At 49.4% G+C, this 20,962-nt stretch overlaps 1 protein-coding gene and 1 long non-coding RNA gene across 20 annotated transcripts in view; both read left to right on the top strand.

Annotated features, from left to right (window-relative positions):
* Positions 1-10,625: 10,625 nt before the first annotated feature.
* The window catches only part of LOC126997106 (uncharacterized), an 11,314-nt gene continuing 977 nt past the window's right edge, over positions 10,626-20,962 (top strand). Inside the window, exons 1-9 of the mRNA XM_050858168.1 lie at positions 10,626-10,632; positions 10,989-11,144; positions 11,589-11,651; positions 12,329-12,388; positions 12,477-12,574; positions 19,296-19,358; positions 19,722-19,796; positions 19,888-19,985; positions 20,960-20,962. The exon at positions 20,960-20,962 is cut by the window's right edge and continues 124 nt beyond it. Coding sequence (XP_050714125.1) covers positions 10,626-10,632; positions 10,989-11,144; positions 11,589-11,651; positions 12,329-12,388; positions 12,477-12,574; positions 19,296-19,358; positions 19,722-19,796; positions 19,888-19,985; positions 20,960-20,962 — 623 coding nt within the window. The remainder of the gene's footprint in view (positions 10,633-10,988; positions 11,145-11,588; positions 11,652-12,328; positions 12,389-12,476; positions 12,575-19,295; positions 19,359-19,721; positions 19,797-19,887; positions 19,986-20,959) is intronic.
* LOC126996735 (uncharacterized) lies at positions 12,780-14,987 on the top strand. Of its 19 annotated transcripts, none has more exons than XR_007751416.1 (4): positions 13,337-13,422; positions 13,578-13,785; positions 14,722-14,870; positions 14,965-14,987. It is a non-coding gene; the product is annotated as an uncharacterized LOC126996735 (long non-coding RNA). The 19 variants fall into 19 exon arrangements; XR_007751417.1 differs by lacking the exon at positions 13,337-13,422 and adding an exon at positions 14,514-14,565 and having other exon boundaries at positions 13,775-13,837; XR_007751411.1 differs by lacking the exon at positions 13,337-13,422 and adding an exon at positions 14,358-14,409 and having other exon boundaries at positions 13,775-13,837.

Below are 20,962 nucleotides of genomic sequence, written 5' to 3'. Positions count from 1 at the left end.
TTTTGTCTCTAATTATGCCCTCAAGTAGCTTACCTACAACCGAAGTTAGACTAATGGGCCTGTAATTACGTGGTACTTCTTTGTCTCCTTTCTTAAAAATCGGTGTCACGTTAGCCTTTTCCAATCCGAAGGACAATGCCTTGTCGCAAGGACATATTGAATACGGTTGTGAGGGAGGAGAGTATTTCGCTCTTTGTTTCTTTCAGCAGAGTTGGATATACTTTATCAGGTCCAGGACTTTATTTGTTTTAAGTGATTTGAGGGCTTTAAGGACTTCATCGGGTTTTATTTCAAAGTTAGACAATGCATGCTCGGGATTTACATTAGTACTGGTGTTGGTGGTGGTGGTGGGAGGACTGTTATTATTAAACACCGAGGAAAAGTAATTATTTAATAGGTTTGCAACGTGTTGGCTGTCAGTCACTAGTGCACCGTCGCTGTTTATTAAAGGTCCAATTCCACTTCTGATCGCCTTTCTGTTGTTTATGTAACTGAAGAAGGATTTCGGATTATTTTTACAGTTGGCTGCAATATTTTCTTCATATCTACGCTTTGCCTGATGCACTAATCTTTTTACTCGTCGCCTTGCATCATTGTAAAGTCTAATGTTTTCTGGCGTGCTTTGGTCTTTCTTTAACCTGTAAGACAATTTTCTCTCCTTGACTGAGTGTTTAATTTCGCTATTAAACCAAGGTGGACTTTATTAGTGTTAATTCGCTTCTCGCAATAAGGGACAAATGTGTCCTGCTGAGTGAGTAAGTGATTTTTAAAGTTTAGCCAGGCGTCCTCTGCATTGCCGTCATCTGATAGTTGCATATCTATTAGTTTTCGTCGGATTTCTACGAAGTTGGCTCTTTTGAAATTGGGCACCTTAACTTTATTTTCAGTCACCGATGTTTGAGCTCTAATGTCAACGCGCACTAGTTTATGATCGCAGGAACCGAGGTGTTCTCCTACCGTGACATTACTGACTAGGTTATCTTGGGTCGCTATAACAAGGTCAAGTATGTTATTTTGTCGAGTTGGTTCAGAAACCATTTGGCTTAGATAATTTTCCTCTAGAAATTCGATCATTCTATGGGACTCACCTTCTGTACCCGACAGTGTCGCCCAGTCGATATGGGGAGGTTAAAGTCTCCTAGTATCAGTGAGTCGCTGTTATTAAGTGACTGCCTTAAGACGCTGTACATTTCAAGATCGCCATCAAGTGATTGCCCCGGAGGCCTGTAAGTGACAGATATATTTAAATTGACTTTTGCAATGTTTACTCGCACGCACAAATGTTCAACGTTACTGTTTCTTGGTGTTTTGTCAGTAGGTTGCAAGTAGCTTTTGACAAAAGGGCGACACCACCCATCTACGGTTTACACGATCATTGTTGAAGAATCTGTAGCCATCTATGTTATATTCGGAACTTAAATCAATATTAGTGGTGTCGATAAATGTTTCGGTTATAGCAATTACGTCAAAGTTTTCTGTCAGAGCAAGACATCGCAGTTCATCAAATTTGTTTCTTAGGCTACGCGCATTGAAACTAAGGACTCTTAGGTTATCTTGAAGCTTGGTAATAGAGGTACTGGAGGGTTCAATGTTACGAGTCTGTTGCGGTGTGAGGTGTCTATTTACACGGGCGGATGGAAGGACGTGGCTGAGAGTCGTTTTTGTTGTTCGGGCGTTACGTACGGCGTTGTTGAGAGCCTTCCAAATCTGGCTGCCCGATGGGGACAGGTGTATGCCGTCCCTTTGGAAAAGTCTACTCTGGCCGTAGAAATCGTTCCAGGCGTTAAAGAATTCGACGTCAAGCTCTCCGCAGAGAGTCTGCAGGCGGTTGTTGAGGCTGAAGGCCTTACTGTAGAAGTCGCCTCATCCCATGTCCGTGGTAGAATTCCTGAAATCAAAATATTAGGGGATTTAGTCTTATACTGCTGGATGAGCCTACGGTACTTGTCCAGCAGTTCCTCAGACCGGGTCGTGGTGACGTCGTTTGTACCTGTGTGGAGAACAAAGAGTGAGTCATTAGAGGCCTCAGCGGAGACCTCGTCCAGGGCAGCTGTGATGTCGTCAACACCAGCTCCCGGATAACAGTAGTTACGCCTACGACGGGGACTCTGCCACAGAATTCAACCACCTGATGGCGAATCATAGAGTCACCGACCAAGAAGGTGCTCTGTTCCTCGTCCTCCTCCTCCAGTATGGCAAATCTGTTGTAGCAATGAGTAGGATAAATGGCTCTAGGGCGGGTCTGGCTCCTCCTCTCACGGGGTGAAGCATTCAGCGTCAGCTCTACCGGTTCCTGTGACGTGCCTTCTTCGGAAGGTGGCTGGGCATCGAGTGCAGGTGAGGAGGGTGATGAGGCGTCAATTGCAGGAGGGCGACGATGTTGGCCTGGATAAACTCCTGCAAGGTATCAACAGTACTTGTTAGTTCGGTGATCTTCTTCTCGCCAGCCGTCAGCCTTTCGTCCTGTTGAAGGAGTCTCGTTTCCATCTGCTGAGTCAACAGGCAGATCTTGCAGACGGTCGATCGTCCTGAGAAGAAATGACCAGAGAAGTTTCCTGTGCAAGTCGAACATTTCTTTAGCGCCATCTTGGTAAGGAGGAGGTATCTATATATTTGCTTTGCTTTTTCTTTTTCGTAGGGCAGAGGGACGCGTGCGTGAATAAGCGAGAATAAGTGAGAGAAGAGAGAGAGAGAGAGAGAGAGAGAGATGGAAGGCGTAGGAGGGAGATAGGGATGGAGGGAGGAAGAGGGCGAAGGAAAGGGGGAGAGAGAGGGTGGGAACGAGATAGGGAGGGAGGAAGGAGAGACAGAGAGGGGCAAGTGGGGGGTAGTAATGAGAGAGAGAGAGGGGGAGGGGCAATGGAGAGGGGAGGCGAGAGAAGAGGAGGAGCGAAACGCGAGAGGGAGGGAGGGAGGATTACTGGTCTCTGGGGAATAATCTGGTCAAGTCAGGTCAGGTAGGTCTGAACACCTGCGTAGGAAGTGGCGTCGGAGTGGAATCTGGAAATATATAAAGAATGTGGCGGAAAGAGTGTAACACTGTGTTTTGTGTATAGGTGTATATATGTTTTACAGGGCGCTACTGCGAGAGGGTAGATACAGGCGGAGAGAGGTAGTAAAAATAAGGGCAACACTTAATCCTGTCCGGCGAAGCACGTGGTCGCACAGCAAACAGCACACCTCTGCGGGCAGCTAACTCGGTTGACAATAAGCAGTACGCAGCACGACGCGAAATAGCACACGGCACACAGCACAGCAAGATCTACAGTACAGTTCAGTACAGCACACGAGGGTGGAATCGCAAGCGAAAGAGGTCACGGAAGTGGGAGCGCGTGCGGTTTGACCTCTCGGGGTGAGGGCAAGGCGCTGAGAGAGAGAGAGAGAGAGAGAGAGAGAGAGAGAGAGAGAGAGAGAGAGAGAGAGAGAGAGAGAGAGAGAGAGAGAGAGAGAGAGAAAAAGCCCAGAAGGAAAGAGAGACGAAAGAAATAAGGAAAATAAGATAGAAAGATAGATGGAAAGATAGATAGATAGACAGGTTAAGCTGATGTGATTTTTTATATTTTATTTATTGTTGTTGTTGTTGTCCCCGTAATAGAAAGACTCCTCATGTAAAAGGTATAGCTACGCGTGGCCTCGGTGCTCATCTCCGTCACACATGACTGGGCGGATAAATGGCAGATGGAGTTCAATGTAGGGAAGTGCAGTATTCTGAGTGTAGGCAGCAACAACCCCTCACATAACTATTGCTTAAATGACACTCTCATAAGCAGGTCTGGGTGCGAGAGGGATTTAGGGGTCTTAGTGAGCTCTGATCTCCGTCCAAGGGCACAATGCATTCAAGCTAGAAATCGAGCAAATAGGGTACTGGGATTTATTTCAAGGAGCGTAAGCAACAGAAGCGCCGAAGTCTTCCTCAAACTATATTTAGCATTAGTTAGACCTCATCTTGACTATGCGGTTCAGTTCTGGTCACCTTACTATAGAATGGATATCAAAATGTTAGAATCGGTGCAGAGGAGGATGACTAAGATGATTCAGGGGTTGAGAAACTTGCCATACGAGGAGAGACTCAAACAGTTAAACTTGCATTCTCTAGAAAGGCGAAAGGTGCATGGAGACATGATCGAGGTTTATAAATGGATGAAGGGCTTTGATAAGGGGGACATTCATAAGGTTTTGTTAGTAAGAGAACCGGGTAGGACACGAAGTAATGGGTTTAAACTGGATAAATTCAGATTCAACAGGGACATAGGCAAAAATTGGTTTACAAACAGGGTAGTGGATGAATGGAATAGGCTTAGCAGTCACGTGGTGAGTGCCAATACAATTGTCACATTCAAAAATAGATTAGAGAAATTCATGGACAGCGATATTAGGTGGGGTTCGATACACGGGAGCTACACGGGAGCTTAGGTTCAGAGGAGCTGCCTTGTACAGGCCTACCGGCCTCTTGCAGACTCCTATGTTCTTATGTTCTTATGTTCTTAAGGGCAGAACTCGTGGTTTGTTCCCCCTTTGAGGTGATGAAAATTTTCTCGTCTGGTCTGAAAACAGTGCGAGAGACTGGTGCTGACCACACAAGAAGATCCTCCCCAAAGTAGCTCTTCAACTTCATGATAAGACTGCGGCGGCGTGACAGTATGGATCCTGATCTGAACTTGTATTCTTCGTACAACTCAACAGAATTCCACAGGGGATATCTATCTGCAGATACAACTGTGATGCATGTTCTGGATTAACTGGGCCATAGACTACTATGACTGGGCCTTTCTTTCAGCGGAATCGTACCATGCAATCATGATGACACGTACCTGGCCTCAGCGGCATGCAAATCCCTGAGAGCACCTTTAAGACGCAATACCTAAACAACCTATCAAAAATTGACAAAAAAAAAATTCTTAATTACATTTTCCCTTAAATTTAAATAACATTCAAACTTACTGAGTGAAACAACACATGAAATGAACATGGCCTTAAATAGTCCGCTGTCGGTGCCGCTCAGCGAAACACACACGTCAGTTCACCTCAGGGTTTTTTTATTTAAATCAAGATTTAAATCATATCATTTCAAAAAATCATTGATTTAAATCAAGATTTATATTATTCAATTTTTTTTTCAAATGTTATTGATTTAAATCTTGATCTTATTGCTGAGCAACAATGTAGAATGGAAAAATAAACAAAGAAAAATCTCTCTAACTTAGATATCCATATTTTCCCTGTCAACTTCACAAATTTTCCTGAGGAGATTAGTTCATTATATATATATATATATATATATATATATATATATATATATATATATATATATATATATATATATATATATATATATATATATATATATATATATATATATATATATATATATATTCCATCATCCACGCCTGGTCCGTCCAGTGTTCTGGGGCAGAACAAGACACTGACCGCCTTTCTGACGGTATCTTGCTGAGGCAGAGTGATAGTTTCAAAGGCATTTTACAACATGAAGCACATGTTCTTCTGTGTTAACAATTTCCAGATCATGAGCCAAAACACTTAGAATGTGTGCAGTACAACCATGGGTTAGTAACTTCAGTTCATTTGCTTGTTGTAATTGTTTTCTCGTCCTGTTGACATTGGCTGTGTTAGATGCTTAAGTCTGTCTCCATATACCAAGCTTGTCACCCCTTGGATCTTTGAACTATGCCTCCATGGTCTAGTGGTTACCGTGCCTTCCTACGAATCCGTGGTCCTGGGATGAAGTCCCAGCCTGGGCAGTCAGCGTGCTGCTCACCCAGCTGTTCATCTTCCCTTTCGGGCTGGTCGATAAATGTGCACCTGGGGAAACCTGGGGAAGGTACACTGTGGTAACCCGTGTGTCACGCTGACCCTGTCCTGGGGTGATGGGCTCTTCCCACAATAAGCTCAAGGGCCAATGTTACGGAGATGAGCACTGCGGCCACGCTCAGCCATAACATATGCCCCCTTCTTTACGATTTTGGTTGGCCCCGCCTTTTGGTGGCGCAGGCAACTGTTTTGTAGTCCCGCCATCTTGCTTGGTTAATCCTCCCCCCCCCACCCCAAACTTCACTTAATCCTCTTTAGAGGTTCGCTGGAGTCCGGTTATATATATATATATATATATATATATATATATATATATATATATATATATATATATATATATATATATATGTATATAGATATATAGATATAGATAGATAGATAGAGAATAGATAGATAGATAGATATAGATATAGAAATAGATAGATAGATAGATAGATATAGATAGATAGATATAGATATATAAACCTGTCAATCTCTCTACGTCCACCTATATATCCATCTTCCTAGCTATCTGTCTATTCATCTTGGTATTCACTGCCTATCTAGAATCTAAAATATTATAATGCCATCCACCACAAACACCGTGAAGAATGTTCGAAGTCTACCCAAACAGTAGCCCATTTTCCTCAAATATTACTTTCATGGGCAACAACACTATAAGTTGCGGCTTATGCTACTATTACTATTACCACTGCTACTCAGAGCCGTAGCAACCGCCCTCCATACCCCCCATCTGGGGGAGGCCCCAACTATATGAAAGGAGAGAGAGAGAGAGAGAGAGAGAGAGATGAAAAGGCAACCCAGTTTTCAAGTTAGATTACCATATTTATCAGCTGTATAAGAGAGGAAAAAAATTCTTATCCATAACCGTTGGAAAGATTTCTTAATATATATATATATATATATATATATATCTATATATATATATATATATATATATATATATATATATATATATATATCTATATATATATATATATATAACTGCAACAGTGTGTGTGTGTGTGTGTGTGTGTGTGTGTGTGTGTGTGTGTGTGTGTAATTCACCTCTTGGTCTGCTGCGGGTCTCTCTCGAGACAGCCAGCCGTTCCCCTACGGAAGAGCACAGAGCTCGTAGTACCGATCTTTGGGAAGGACTGAGACCACTCACACACAAAACACAACACACACAACACACAACACACCGCGACAACGAGGTCACAACTCCTTACCTGACGTCGCGTACCTACTCACTGTTAGGTGAACAGGGGCTACACGTGAAAGAAGATAAACCCAATGTGTGTGTGTGTGTGTGTGTGTGTGTGTGTGTGTGTGGAGTTGAGAGCTCAGTGGCACCGACTGACCGAGTTATTTCCCCTTTGGTTTTGTTATGAGTTAATGGTAGGATATAAGGTGTGCTCTGAGTGGGAAAAAAAAGTAAGGTGTTAAATGATGGGTTCATAAAATTGTGTGTAGAGTGCGATGTCAAGCTGTCAACTGAAAGCGGCGGAGGGGTGTTTGTAGCGGGAGCGGGGATCACCTTAATGACCGTTTTGTGCTTGACAGTGGACAGTGTAGAGTGGCTGAGTGACTATTGTATGTTCAGCACTTGAACAATGGAGCTGCTGAGTTGAATAAGAGCAGGTGATCTATTTTGAGAAACATTCGTTGACGACGTAGGCTCACGTGGCCGTAGCCTAGTCATGTTATCCGTATAATATTTTCTGACCACAAATTCCAAATTTCTGAAAATTATGATTGATAGACTTCATTTTCTGTTTATGTAGTACTTTTTTTTCTATAGCGTGTGTCATTTCTTGAATTCCCGCAGGCTTGGGATTTGTGCCTTTCCATTCTTTACATATTTCCTCCTTGGTCACAAAACGCCAGAAAACGCTTCACGTACGTCTGGTGTAAGAAAGTCACCACTGACTCGGCTGATGCCCTGGATAATTCAGATAATCAGGTAGGTAAATAATGAAATAATGATTAAGAATAATTACTGCAAAACACGTTAGGTGAAGAATCAGCAGCCAAGCCTAATCTAAATCAATAAGTGACCCAGGTTTTCTCATGAGTTTGGAAGTGCACCACCTCAGTTCTAAGTGTCACTAAACCCTTGCCAGAAAAGCTGCAGGGGTCACAACAAGAACTGATGGGTACTCTTGGAAGTGTAGCTACACAGAGCTGCATAGATGCATTTCAGTCCTATCGTGATGGAAATAAGTTCAACCAACTTTTTGCCCAAGCTGAGGAAAGGTACGGAGATATCATCCAGAAGCCTTGAACAATCAGTGGTCATCAGAAACATAATAAAGGCTAACCCTCCAACAGCAACTCCATAGGAGTACTATCGAAGAGCTATTTTTCTCCCATTTTCGGACACTGCTAAGGCACAATTCAGGGAAAGGTTTGCGTCTACACACATTAGGAGTTTTTTGTTGGTAAATCTTGTTCCCTCTCTTTCAGTCGCTATTGATTTTAGTGAACTGAAGGAGGCAGTTGAATTTTATGGAAAATTTCTTGATGGAGATGCAGATCTCGTTGAAGATGAATATCTACGGGGGCAGAGTTATTGGAAGCGTCGTTATTCTCATGAGAGGTCAAAGCAAGTTGTTAAGACATTGGCATGTGCCAAAAAAATTGGGCACATATACAAAATTTTCCACCTTATTGCAATTTTTTCAACCCTACCTGTTAGCACTTCCACCAATGAGCGATTATTAAGTGCCCTTAAATTGCTTAAAACATACCTCAGGAACGCAATGAGTGAAAGTCGTTTAGATGGACTGGCCTTATTTTGTCCATTGTGACACAAATCTTGATCATGAAGTCCTTGATGAATTTGCACGTAAGATCAGACGCATAAATTTGAGGTAAACCAGTTTCAATGTATTGCTGTTAACAGTAAGTAATCTAATTCATCTAGTTAATTTTTATTTTATATTCATAAAATAACTGACCCAGTTTCCATGTATCTTGTAAAAACATGTATTACAGCAGCAGCCTGTATAAACGAATATTATACATGTTATATGAATATAAAATAATTCCTTGCCAGAACATTACTTTTTTATCAGAACATGTAGTTCTAAAGTAAGCAGTGTTGTTTCGAGGGTAAATTTTGCAGTCCAAATTACAGAAATGAACAAGATTTTAAAAGTAACGTTCGCTCAAGTAACATAAAATTAGTACTTTTAAGATTATTTAAATCTCCCAGATTTATGTTGTACTTATATGCTACCAACAAACTTCTAAAATGTACAATGTATGTATATCTATGTATCAATGCATGTATGTAAAAAAAATTAAAAATTTACCCTAGCGTCTAACCCGAATCCTCCAGCTGTATGGGATCCCTGCGCTTGCAATAATACTGGACGCAGAAAAATTCTCTCTCTCTCTCTCTCTCTCTCTCTCTCTCTCTCTCTCTCTCTCTCTCTCTCTCTCTCTCTCTCTCTATATATATATATATATATATATATATATATATATATATATATATATATATATATATATATATATATATATATATATATATATTTCCTTTCAATTTTCTGGGTACGCCACTGACTACTACTAATATTACTACCACTACTACTACTACTAATAATAATAATAATAACAATAATAATAATAATAATAATAATAATAATAATAATAATAATAATTATAATAATAAATATAATAATAATGGTAATAATAATAAAAATGAAAATACGATTACCACTACTACTACAACAACTACTACTACTACTACTACTACTACTACACTGTACTACTACTACTATTACGTATTATTATCGTACTTTAGGAGGAGAATAGTTAACGCCAGGAAGACAAGCAAATAAATATGGGTACAAAAGAAGTGATGCCGGCGCGTGAGAGAGAGGGGGACAGGAGAGAAAAAGGTAAAGGTAAAGTTGGGGGCATACGCTGTAGCAGCGCGTGGCCTTGGTGCTCATCTCCGCAATATTGGCCCTTGAGCCTTTGGTGGGAGGGAGCCCATTACCCCGGGACACAGGGCCAGTGTGACATCCGGGTTACCACAGTTAACCTTCCCCAGGTTTCCCCGGGTACCCATTTATCGACCAGCCCGAAAGGGAGATAGAATAGCTGGGTGAGCTGCACGCCGACTGCCCAGGCCGGGATTCGAACCCGGGACCGAGGAGTAGAAGCCAGGCACGCTGACCACTAGACCACGGAGGCGGAGAAGAGAAACATGGAAGGAAATAGAAAGGACAAAGGCATGCAGGAATTTCTCCCGCCACCGTGTCCGCGGCGGGGTGTGAACCCCGTGCCCTGGCTTTCCCGTGAGACAATATGATCGGTGAGGTGGCAATCCTCGTGTGTATGTGGGAGTGGGTAGGGGGGGGGGTATCTTACCAGACTCACCTGGCTCCTCTTTCCCGTGGAACAATATGATCGGTGAGGTGGCAATCCTCGTGTGTATGTGGGAGTGGGTAGGGGGGGGGTATCTTACCAGACTCACCTGGCTCCTCTTTCCCGTGGAACAATATGATCGGTGAGGTGGCAATCCTCGTGTGTATGTGGGAGTGGGTAGGGGGGGGGGTATCTTACCAGACTCATCTGGCTCCTCTTTCCCGTGGAACAATATGATCGGTGAGGTGGCAATCCTCGTGTGTATGTGGGAGTGGGTAGGGGGGGGGGGTATCTTACCAGACCCACCTGGCTCCTCTTTCCCGTGGGACAATATGATCGGTGAGGTGGCAATCCTCGTGTGTATGTGGGAGTGGGTAGGGGGGGGGGGGGGTATCTTACCAGACCCACCTGGCTCCTCTTTCCCGTGGGACAATATGATCGGTGAGGTGGCAATCCTCGTGTGTATGTGGGAGTGGGTACGGGGGGGGGGGTATCTTACCAGACTCACCTGGCTCCTCTTTCCCGTGGAACAATATGATCGGTGAGGTGGCAATCCTCGTGTGTATGTGGGAGTGGGTACGGGGGGGGGGGTATCTTACCAGACTCATCTGGCTCCTCTTTCCCGTGGGACAATATGATCGGTGAGGTGGCAATCCTCGTGTGTATGTGGGAGTGGGTAGGGGGGGGGGGTATCTTACCAGACTCACCTGGCTCCTCTTTCCCGTGGGACAGCCAGATCGGTGCTAGGGAGCAGCAGCTATCGCTGTGCTCTTCCCACCAGCCAAAAAGGTGAGCAGCGTCCTCGGCGCGCGGCCCCCACGTGACGCGTGTATATATACAGGGGGCAGCCGTCACCCCGACTCACTCCCTAACTCCTCACCGTGTCGCTGTTAGCCATGACTGCCACTTCGGTGACGCCTCGCCGCCTCGCCTGCCTGCTCCTGCTCCTGGGGGTAAGATCATCAAAAACTTACGGCCCGGCACGGGCCACTGGGATGGACACGGGCACGTAGGCCACGCAGGGCTGCGACTTTTTTTTTTTTTACGTGTCAGCCTATAGCACCGGTAGGCTTTCTCGACGGGCCTGGATGGGATTCGACCCCAGCCCGTCATGGCGCAGGCAAGTATTTTTATAGTGGCGCCATCTTTTCCTGGCTCTTGCTGCCCCCCGGAGCTCGTTCTTGATTCACTTGGACAGTTTCCTCTAGAGTCAAGGTTGATGGGTGGCCCTTACGACAACATGTGGGTAGTCTTAGGCCACTCTGCGGTAACTCAAAAATCCGAGGTGGCAGCAGGGGATTCGAACCCGCGTCGTCCATAACGCGGTGAATGTGGGTCCCCATCGCTAACCACTCAGCCACCGCCTACGCTCCTAACTCTGCTTTACCCTTCACCAGGTGGCGGGAAGAGGCTGGTGCCAGACGCTGCTCGACCCGGAGCCACGCACCTGCCGAACCCAGGTAAGTGGGACGCCGCGGTGTGCTCAGGGCACTGACGGACGGTGTTCAGAACATTGCTGTGCCGTGTGCGTCTATTACTGTATAGTGTGTGTGTGTGTGTGTGTGTGTGTGTGTGTGTGTGTGTGTGTGTGTGTGTGTGTGTGTGTGTGTGTGTGTGTGTGTGTGTGTGTGTGTGTGTGTGTGTGTGTGTGTGTGTGTGTGTGTGTGTGTGTGTGTGTGTGTGTGTGTGTGTGTGTGTGTGTGTGTGTGTGTGTGTGTGTGTGTGTGTGTGTGTGTGAGGGGATTTAATAAAGGGGATGTCAATAAGATTTTGATAGTAAAAGCGCCAAGTAGGACGCGTAGCAATGGTTTTAAGTTAGATAAATTCAGATTTAACAAAGACATAGGCAAGAATTGGTTCACCAATAGCGTGGTGGACGAATGGAACAGGCTTGGGGGCCATGTTGTGGGTGCCAATACCGTAGATACATTCAAGAAGAGGTTAGATAAAGCCATGGATGGTGAGGTAAGGTGGGGTTGAGTGTACAGGAGCTGCCTTGTATAGGCCAACCGGTCTCTTGCAGACTCCTTACGTTCTTATGTTCTTATGTTCTTATGTGTGAGTGATAACAAGCCCCCCCACAGCCGCTACAGGAGCAAGGGTTCCTCGGCCCTAAGCGAGTCTCTCTCCTCCCCAGGACAACGCCGCGGCTGCCGCGAGCACGGAGGGGCACCGCAACGAGTACCCGGCTGGCGGGGTGAGTGTGTCTGCTGCTGTTGCTGCCGCTGTCTGCTGCCGTCAGCCTGGCGCCTGACAGGAATCTGACCTCCCTTGTCCTCCTGTAGGTGCTGATGGTGCTGGCCAACGTGCCGGCCGGACTCTTCGGCTCCCTCGAGGTGTTCCTGTGTCCCGACGGCGAGGCGCAAGTGGAGTGTCTGGACAGGTGGGAGGAACGGGGCGGGGCGGGGCGGGGTCACGGGGTGCTGCCAGTATGTTAGCAGGTGCTGGGGCGAGGCGGGTTGGGATGGGAGGGGGTGTGGAGGGGCAGGGGTACGTGGGGCGGCAGGTAACGCCTGCTGTGCCAGAAGGGTGCCGGCGCGGGGTGTAGCGAACAGGAGGTAACGCCTGCTGTGCCAACAGGGTGCCGGCGCGGGGTGTAGCGAACAGGAGGTAACGCCCGCTGTGCCAACAGGGTGCCGGCGCGGGGTGTAGCGAACAGGAGGTAACGCCCGCTGTGCCAACAGGGTGCCGGCGCGGGGTGTAGCGAACAGGAGGTAACGCCCGCTGTGCCAACAGGGTGCCGGCGCGGGGTGTAGCGAACAGGAGGTAACGTCCGTTGTGCCAACAGGGTGCCGGCGCGGGGTGTAGCGAACAGGAGGTAACGCCCGCTGTGGCAACAGGGTGCCGGCGCGGGTGTAGCGAACAGGGTAATGCCTGCTGTGCCAACAGGGTGCCGGCGCGGGGTGTAGCGAACAGGAGGTAACGCCTGCTGTGCCAACAGGGTGCCGGCGCGGGGTGTAGCGAACAGGAGGTAACGCCCGTTGTGCCAACAGGGTGCCGGCGCGGGGTGTAGCGAACAGGAGGTAACGCCTGCTGTGCCAACAGGGTGCCGGCGCGGGGTGTAGCGAACAGGAGGTAACGCCTGCTGTGCCAACAGGGTGCCGGCGCGGGGTGTAGCGAACAGGAGGTAACGCCTGCTGTGCCAACAGGGTGCCGGCGCGGGGTGTAGCGAACAGGAGGTAACGCCCGCTGTGCCAACAGGGTGCCGGCGCGGGGTGTAGCGAACAGGAGGTAACGCCTGCTGTGCCAACAGGGTGCCGGCGCGGGGTGTAGCGAACAGGAGGTAACGCCTGCTGTGCCAACAGGGTGCCGGCGCGGGGTGTAGCGAACGGAGGTAACGCCTGCTGTGCGATCAGGGTTCCGGTGCGGGGTGTAGCGAACAGGAGGTAACGTCCGCTGTGCCAACAGGGTGCCAGCGCGGGGTGTAGCGAACAGGAGGTAACGTCCGTTGTGCCAACAGGGTGCCGGCGCGGGGTGTAGCGAACAGGAGGTAACGTCCGTTGTGCCAACAGGGTGCCGGCGCGGGGTGTAGCGAACAGGAGGTAACGCCCGCTGTGCCAACAGGGTGCCGGCGCGGGGTGTAGCGAACAGGAGGTAACGTCCGTTGTGCCAACAGGGTGCCAGCGCGGGGTGTAGCGAACAGGAGGTAACGTCCGTTGTGCCAACAGGGTGCCAGCGCGGGGTGTAGCGAACAGGAGGTAACGCCCGCTGTGCCAACAGGGTGCCGGCGCGGGGTGTAGCGAACAGGAGGTAACGCCCGCTGTGCCAACAGGGTGCCGGTGCGGGGTGTAGCGAACAGCAGGTAACGTCCGTTGTGCCAACAGGGTGCCGGCGCGGGGTGTAGCGAACAGGAGGTAACGTCCGTTGTGCCAACAGGGTGCCGGTGCGGGGTGTAGCGAACAGGAGGTAACGTCCGTTGTGCCAACAGGGTGCCGGCGCGGGGTGTAGCGAACAGGAGGTAACGCCCGTTGTGCCAACAGGGTGCCGGCGCGGGGTGTAGGTAACAGCAGGTAACGTCCGTTGTGCCAACAGGGTGCCGGCGCGGGGTGTAGGTAACAGCAGGTAACGTCCGTTGTGCCAACAGGGTGCCGGCGCGGGGTGTAGCGAACAGGAGGTAACGTCCGTTGTGCCAACAGGGTGCCGGTGCGGGGTGTAGGTAACAGCAGGTAACGCCTGCTGTGCCAACAGGGTGCCGGCGCGGGGTGTAGGTAACAGCAGGTAACGTCCGTTGTGCCAACAGGGTGCCGGCGCGGGGTGTAGCGAACAGGAGGTAACGTCCGTTGTGCCAACAGGGTGCCGGTGCGGGGTGTAGGTAACAGCAGGTAACGCCTGCTGTGCCAACAGGGTGCCGGCGCGGGGTGTAGGTAACAGCAGGTAACGTCCGTTGTGCCAACAGGGTGCCGGCGCGGGGTGTAGCGAACAGGAGGTAACGCCCGCTGTGCCAAAAGGGTGCCGGCGCGGGGTGTAGGTAACAGCAGGTAACGTCCGTTGTGCCAACAGGGTGCCGGCGCGGGGTGTAGCGAACAGCAGGTAACGTCCGTTGTGCCAACAGGGTGCCGCTGCAGCTGGCGGACGGCTCCGGCACCAGCTTCGACCTGCAGAAGGTTGCCGTGGCCGACAAGTACGAAGTGCCGGTCATTCTGCCTGATGGCGTCACCTGCCCGACCTGCACCCTCCAGGTGAGTCTGGGGCCAGTGTTCCCTTAGTCCCCGAGTCAGCTGGCACGCCAGTCAGGGCCCAGCAACACTCAGTGACTCTCTTGTGCTTGGGCAGATGCGCGTGGTGAGCCGCGGCTGTGAGGACGAGGCGGAGTGCCCCCCGACGGAGGAAGTCACCTGCGCCAACCTCACCGTCAGGGAGATCAAGTAAGACTTCTCGCGCTGTGTCTGGACGCAATTCATAAGCCATTGCTTACTGTGTTCTGTACTCGCTCTTCGGATATTCAAAATTATCATCATGTTTTCAGGGCTGTCAAAAAGAAGTTCTTCCGCTTGATTTTCAAAGGAATCAGATACCTATTCGGCTAGTTATAAAGGCGCGTCCATGCCATGCACGAAGGTATGCATCCGAAGGAGGTGCGTCAGACCCAGCGCCATCAAGAGAGTGTTCTGTATTTTGTGTTATAGGACTGATAAATTGATTTTGTTTGTGATTTAACTAAAGCAATGCATCTTGTCAACTCATGGACCTTTAAAATAAACTATGTATTCTTTATTGTTTTCCTCTCTGTAATAAAGCTTTGTATGAAGGAAAACTCTTTGTCTCGCCTTATTCTTAGCTCAGACTACTAGTGCCATTCTGGAACTTGTGGGCACAAGTTCCTTACTTTGGAGTAAAGGAAGTCACAAAGAGCGTGCGGCAGTGTACAGCATGCTACTGAGCGGGGCGCAGCAGGATTTACAGGACACGCAGCGCTGGGCTCACTGGCGTGTGTCCCGGGCTGACTTCAACTCCGTCTGGGCTATTGACGGCAGAGCGGCGGGGCGAGGAGCCTGCTGCCGGGGGAAACACCGCCCATAACACGAGGCCAATATCGGCAGTATCGTCCAGTAACACGAGGCCAATATCGGCAGTATCGTCCAGTAACAGGAGGCCAATATCGGAAGTATCGTCCAGTAACAGGAGGCCAATATCGGCAGTATCGTCCAGTAACACGAGGCCAATATCGGCAGTATCGTCCAGTAACAGGAGGCCAATATCGGCAGTATCGTCCAGTAACACGAGGCCAATATCGGAAGTATCGTCCAGTAACATGAGGTCAATATCGGAAGTATCGTCCAGTAACATGGGGACAATATCGGCAGTATCGTCCAGTAACAGAAGGTCAGTATCGGAAGTATCGTTCACTAACACCCCCAAACACCAACAAAAGCTCAGCCAATCCAAAACACTAAAAAACCTGTCCCCGATCCCTTCACACCCCGACACACACCATCAAACCCCAACACGCTTCGCCCAGCACACGAGGATCTGCCAAACACCAACAAACAGCTTCACACACCAACAAACCCCAACACGCTTCGCCCAGCACACCAGGATGATCTGCCAAACACCAACAAACACGCTTCGCCCAGCACACGAGGATCTGCCAAACACCAACAAACAGCTTCACACACCAACAAACAAGAACGATGCCACTGGGACTCTGCCCGTGTCTGTCTGTTCTCGCTGTGGCAGCTGACACGACGAGGCGGTGCATCACGCCTCTGGGCGGTGGGTGTCGTGGGCCGGCAGGAGGCTGCGAAGGTGAGGGTGTGCGCGGACTGCAGTGTTGTCACCTGCGGTACAATTGTACCAAAATGGTACATTTTGAAGCTAATGATACACTGGTCCTACATTCCAAAATAAAGCCATTTTTGGTACAATTTGCATGGAACGGTACAATTTTCCTTCTCAACGGTACAATTTGAAGTTTTGCTTGAGGAATATCCTAAAATGATGAAAAAAAATATGAAATAATTTACAAGGAAAAAGCTAGAGTAAAAGAAAAAAACATTATATTTTCTGAAACTCAAGCACAAGTATTAAGTGATTTTGAGCCTTGTATACGAGTGGCGTAATGGCAGTCGCGGTGTTCTGTTGAAACCAAAGTCACTTATACCAAGTCATAAGTGACTTTGTCGAAACAGCGAACGGGAGTGACCGTCACGGCGTCATGGGAGCCTCGGGAGTCGGGGACCGTGGGGACGTGACGGGGAGGGGGAGAAGGTAATAATAATGATTTTCAGCCATTTTTAATGTTAATGGGTTTGTCATATCAACACATTATGCCCAATCTCCAATCTTTGTATTTTCACTAATAATAGGCAGTATGATGTTGTCCTGATGCTGGACTGCAAGTATTATTCGGAAGTTAGTGGGGCTGCCGCTGAGCCTTGTAAACTTAGAGACAGGCCACGGGGTCACTCACTATGATTATATATGTTGGCTTGCCCTCCAACAGCACTATACGGGCCACTGGGCCGGTGGGAGCTGGCTGAACTGGTGAGCTGACTTATAAACCCTTTCTTGCATTCTGAAGGAGCACCCTCATATTGCCCAGAGATTTTAACATTTTGGCGTACCCCCTCCTGTCACACTCTCTACATTGTGTTGCTTACAGTATGTAATGTACTATTTTCATAATGCCCCTTGCCATCACTGGATATTTTCATAATGCCCCTTGCCATCACTGAATATTCCTTATGGCCAGTTCTTCTCCCCTGCACAGTTGCTATCCATATACAGGGGCCTTGTCCGCCCTCGTATGGAGTATGCATCTCATGTGTGGGGGGGCTCCACCCACACAGCTCTTCAGGACAGAGTGGAAGCTAAGGCTCTTCGTCTCATCAGCTCTCCTCCTCATACTGATAGTCTTCTACCTCTTAAATTCCGCCGCAATGTTGCCTCTCTTTCTATCTTCTATCGATATTTCCACGCTGACTGCTCTTCTGAACTTGCTAACTGCATGCCTCCCCCCCCTCCCGCGGCCCCGCTGCACTCGACTTTCTACTCATGCTCATCCCTATACTGTCCAAACCCCTTATGCAAGAGTCAACCAGCATCTTCACTCTTTCATCCCTCACGCTGGTAAACTCTGGAACAATCTTCCTTCATCTGTATTTCCTCCTGCCTACGACTTGAACTCTTTCAAGAGGAGGTATCAGACATCTCTCCTCCCGTATTTGATCTTGCTTTCGGCCACCTCTTTTGTTTTTTTTAGAGCAGCGAGTAGCGGGCTTGTTTTTATTATTGTTTTCTATTTTTGTGTGCCCTTGAGCTGCCTCCTTTGGTGTTGTAAAATATATATATATATATATATATATATATATATATATATATATATATATATATATATATATATATATATATATATATATATATATATATATATAACTTTTTCTACTTCTGTATACTTTGTACATTTTGTATTCTTATTTATTTTGGGAGATGGGCTGGCGCCTGGCAGGCACCTCCCATCTCCTTTATTGTATTTTTTATACAACAGTAAACCTGCAACTCATTAATATCAACAAAACTGAAGTAAACAATGGATGTATTCCCTTGTCGCATTGATTACCAAGGATTTGTCTGTATATTACCTTATCAACCATCATATTTTCATTAAGTAGAAAGTGGTACATTTTGTGGTACATTTTTAAATTTAGTGGTAGGAATGGTACTTTTTCAGTGCAACATGCGGTACAATTTTTTTTTCGAGGTGGCAACACTGGCGCGGAGTGCCGCAGCCTTCTGAGAGGGGCGAAGGATATGGGAGTGCTCGCCAAGCCTGTCCGGGGCCGTGAGGTTGTTGTCACGGAGGGGTGGGAGGCTGTGTACGGGTTCCTGACACGATAGTTTGTGGTTATATTTTGAGGGGTGTATTGTAATAAGCCTTTGAGACGCAGTACTGTACACAACACCAAAATTCTTGCAAATATAAGAAGATAAAAAATAAAAACATCAGAAGGAAACGAAACCCGAATCTACTTGAAGTAAGAATTGACAATAGGAAAAGCGCTCCTTGTAACCTCCGGATGCCAAAAGGAACACAAGCAGCAGCAGCAGCAGCAGCAGCAGCAGCAGCCCCGCACGAGCCGTTCCCCCATAAAGCAAGGTCTGGGGCCGCTCAGCCTTAGTCCTCGCTGCGCCGCGGCTCGCCATGCCTGCCTACTTGCTGACGCCTCGCCGCGGCCTCCTCTGCCTCCTCTTTGTCCTGGCGGTAAGATCACCCAAAAGGCCTGAGTGACGCGCCGCCGCTGGTGGCCGCACACACGCCCACCGCCGCCGCCACTCTCACGTCCTAGACACTGAGTGCGAGCAAAAGCTTTTCCTTACAACCTTAAAAATGAAGAAACAAAGCCACCCACACGGCAGGCGAAGAGTCAAGGTCTTTTATAGCAGCAGTGTTGTAGGACAAGGGAATAAACTCACACCTTCAGAGGCTCAGCACAACAACGCTGATGCACCGAAAGACAGACTCAGACGCCGCTTCCTCCACCTTCATATTTGGCCGTCTGATGTAGTCTCACTTAGGCTGAAAGAGCACACAGTCTGGACTACGGGGTCTGCGTGGTCTTAACGTCTTTGTACATCAGTTAAGTCCCTCCGTCTCTCTCCCCCAGGTGGCAGGAGGAGGCTGGGGCCAGACGCTGCTGGACCCTGAGCCACGCGCCTGCCGCACCAGGGTGAGTGCCACGCGGCGGTGCACAGGGGACAGTGTGCTGCTCCAGCGTGCACACCACGATGAGGCTCCCTACTGAGTGCACCGTGTGTGTGTGTGTGTGTGTGTGTGTGTGTGTTGTACACTGCTGCATCAGGTACAGCAAGCTGTCGCAGTTTACATATTGTGCTGGTGCACTGTGCACACTTAACTGTTCCGCTGAGCGCAAGGTCCTGCCTCACCGTGCACCAAGCAGTGTGCTCGTGTGTGTACACAGTGGGTGCACCTCACACCGCCACACTCAGTACACGACACTGCCTCGGCAGCAGTGACTCCTAGCCCAACTGCAAACCTTTTCTCTACACTGAGGTCCTCTCCCCCCCCGCAGGACGACGCCGCTGTCTCCGCCGAGGCTGCCGACGAGCTCTACCAGGGGCGTCGCAACGAGTACCCGGCTGGCGGGGTGAGTGTGCCTGCTGCTGCTGCTGCCGCTGCTGCCGGCCACTGCCGGCCTCACTCACGACAGGAATGTGACCTTTCATGCCTTTCCGCAGGTGCTGATGGTCTTGGCCAAGGTGCCCGCCGGTCTCTTCGGCTCCCTAGAGGTCTACCTGTGCCCTGACGGTGAGGCGGAGGAGGAGTGTCTGGACAGGTGAGAGGTGCGGGGCGGGGCGGGGCGGGGCTCTCCGGCGGCAGGTAATGATCAATGTATCACGTCGGGGTGAAGCGGGCAGGATGTATCAGCTGTATTGCCAACAGGGTGCCGGCGCGGGGTGTAGCGAACAGGAGGTAATGCCCGCTGTGCCAACAGGGTGCCGGCGCGGGGTGTAGCGAACAGGAGGTAACGCCCGTTGTGCCAACAGGGTGCCGGCGCGGGGTGTAGCGAACAGGAGGTAACGCCCGCTGTGCCAACAGGGTGCCGGCGCGGGGTGTAGCGAACAGGAGGTAACGCCTGCTGTGCCAACAGGGTGCCGGCGCGGGGTGTAGCGAACAGGAGGTAACGCCCGTTGTGCCAACAGGGTGCCGGCGCGGGGTGTAGCGAACAGGAGGTAACGTCCGTTGTGCCAACAGGGTGCCGGCGCGGGGTGTAGCGAACAGGAGGTAACGTCCGTTGTGCCAACAGGGTGCCGGCGCGGGGTGTAGCGAACAGGAGGTAACGTCCGTTGTGCCAACAGGGTGCCGGTGCGGGGTGTCGGGACCAGGAGGTAACGCCTGCTGTGCCAACAGGGTGCCGGCGCGGGGTGTAGGTAACAGCAGGTAACGTCCGTTGTGCCAACAGGGTGCCGGCGCGGGGTGTAGGTAACAGCAGGTAACGCCCGCTGTGCCAACAGGGTGCCGGCGCGGGGTGTAGCGAACAGGAGGTAACGCCCGCTGTGCCAACAGGGTGCCGGCGCGGGGTGTAGCGAACAGGAGGTAACGCCTGCTGTGCCAACAGGTGCCAACAGGAGGTAACGCCCGTTGTGCCAACAGGGTGCCGGCGCGGGGTGTAGCGAACAGGAGGTAACGCCCGTTGTGCCAACAGGGTGCCGGCGCGGGGTGTAGCGAACAGGAGGTAACGCCCGCTGTGCCAACAGGGTGCCGGTGCGGGGTGTAGCGAACAGCAGGTAACGTCCGTTGTGCCAACAGGGT

Source organism: Eriocheir sinensis, chromosome 11 (assembly GCF_024679095.1).
Source record: "Eriocheir sinensis breed Jianghai 21 chromosome 11, ASM2467909v1, whole genome shotgun sequence".
Classification (NCBI taxonomy): Eukaryota; Metazoa; Arthropoda; class Malacostraca; order Decapoda; family Varunidae; genus Eriocheir; species Eriocheir sinensis.
Note: the sequence above shows the minus strand (reverse complement) of the source record. Positions and strands in the feature narration are given on the sequence as shown.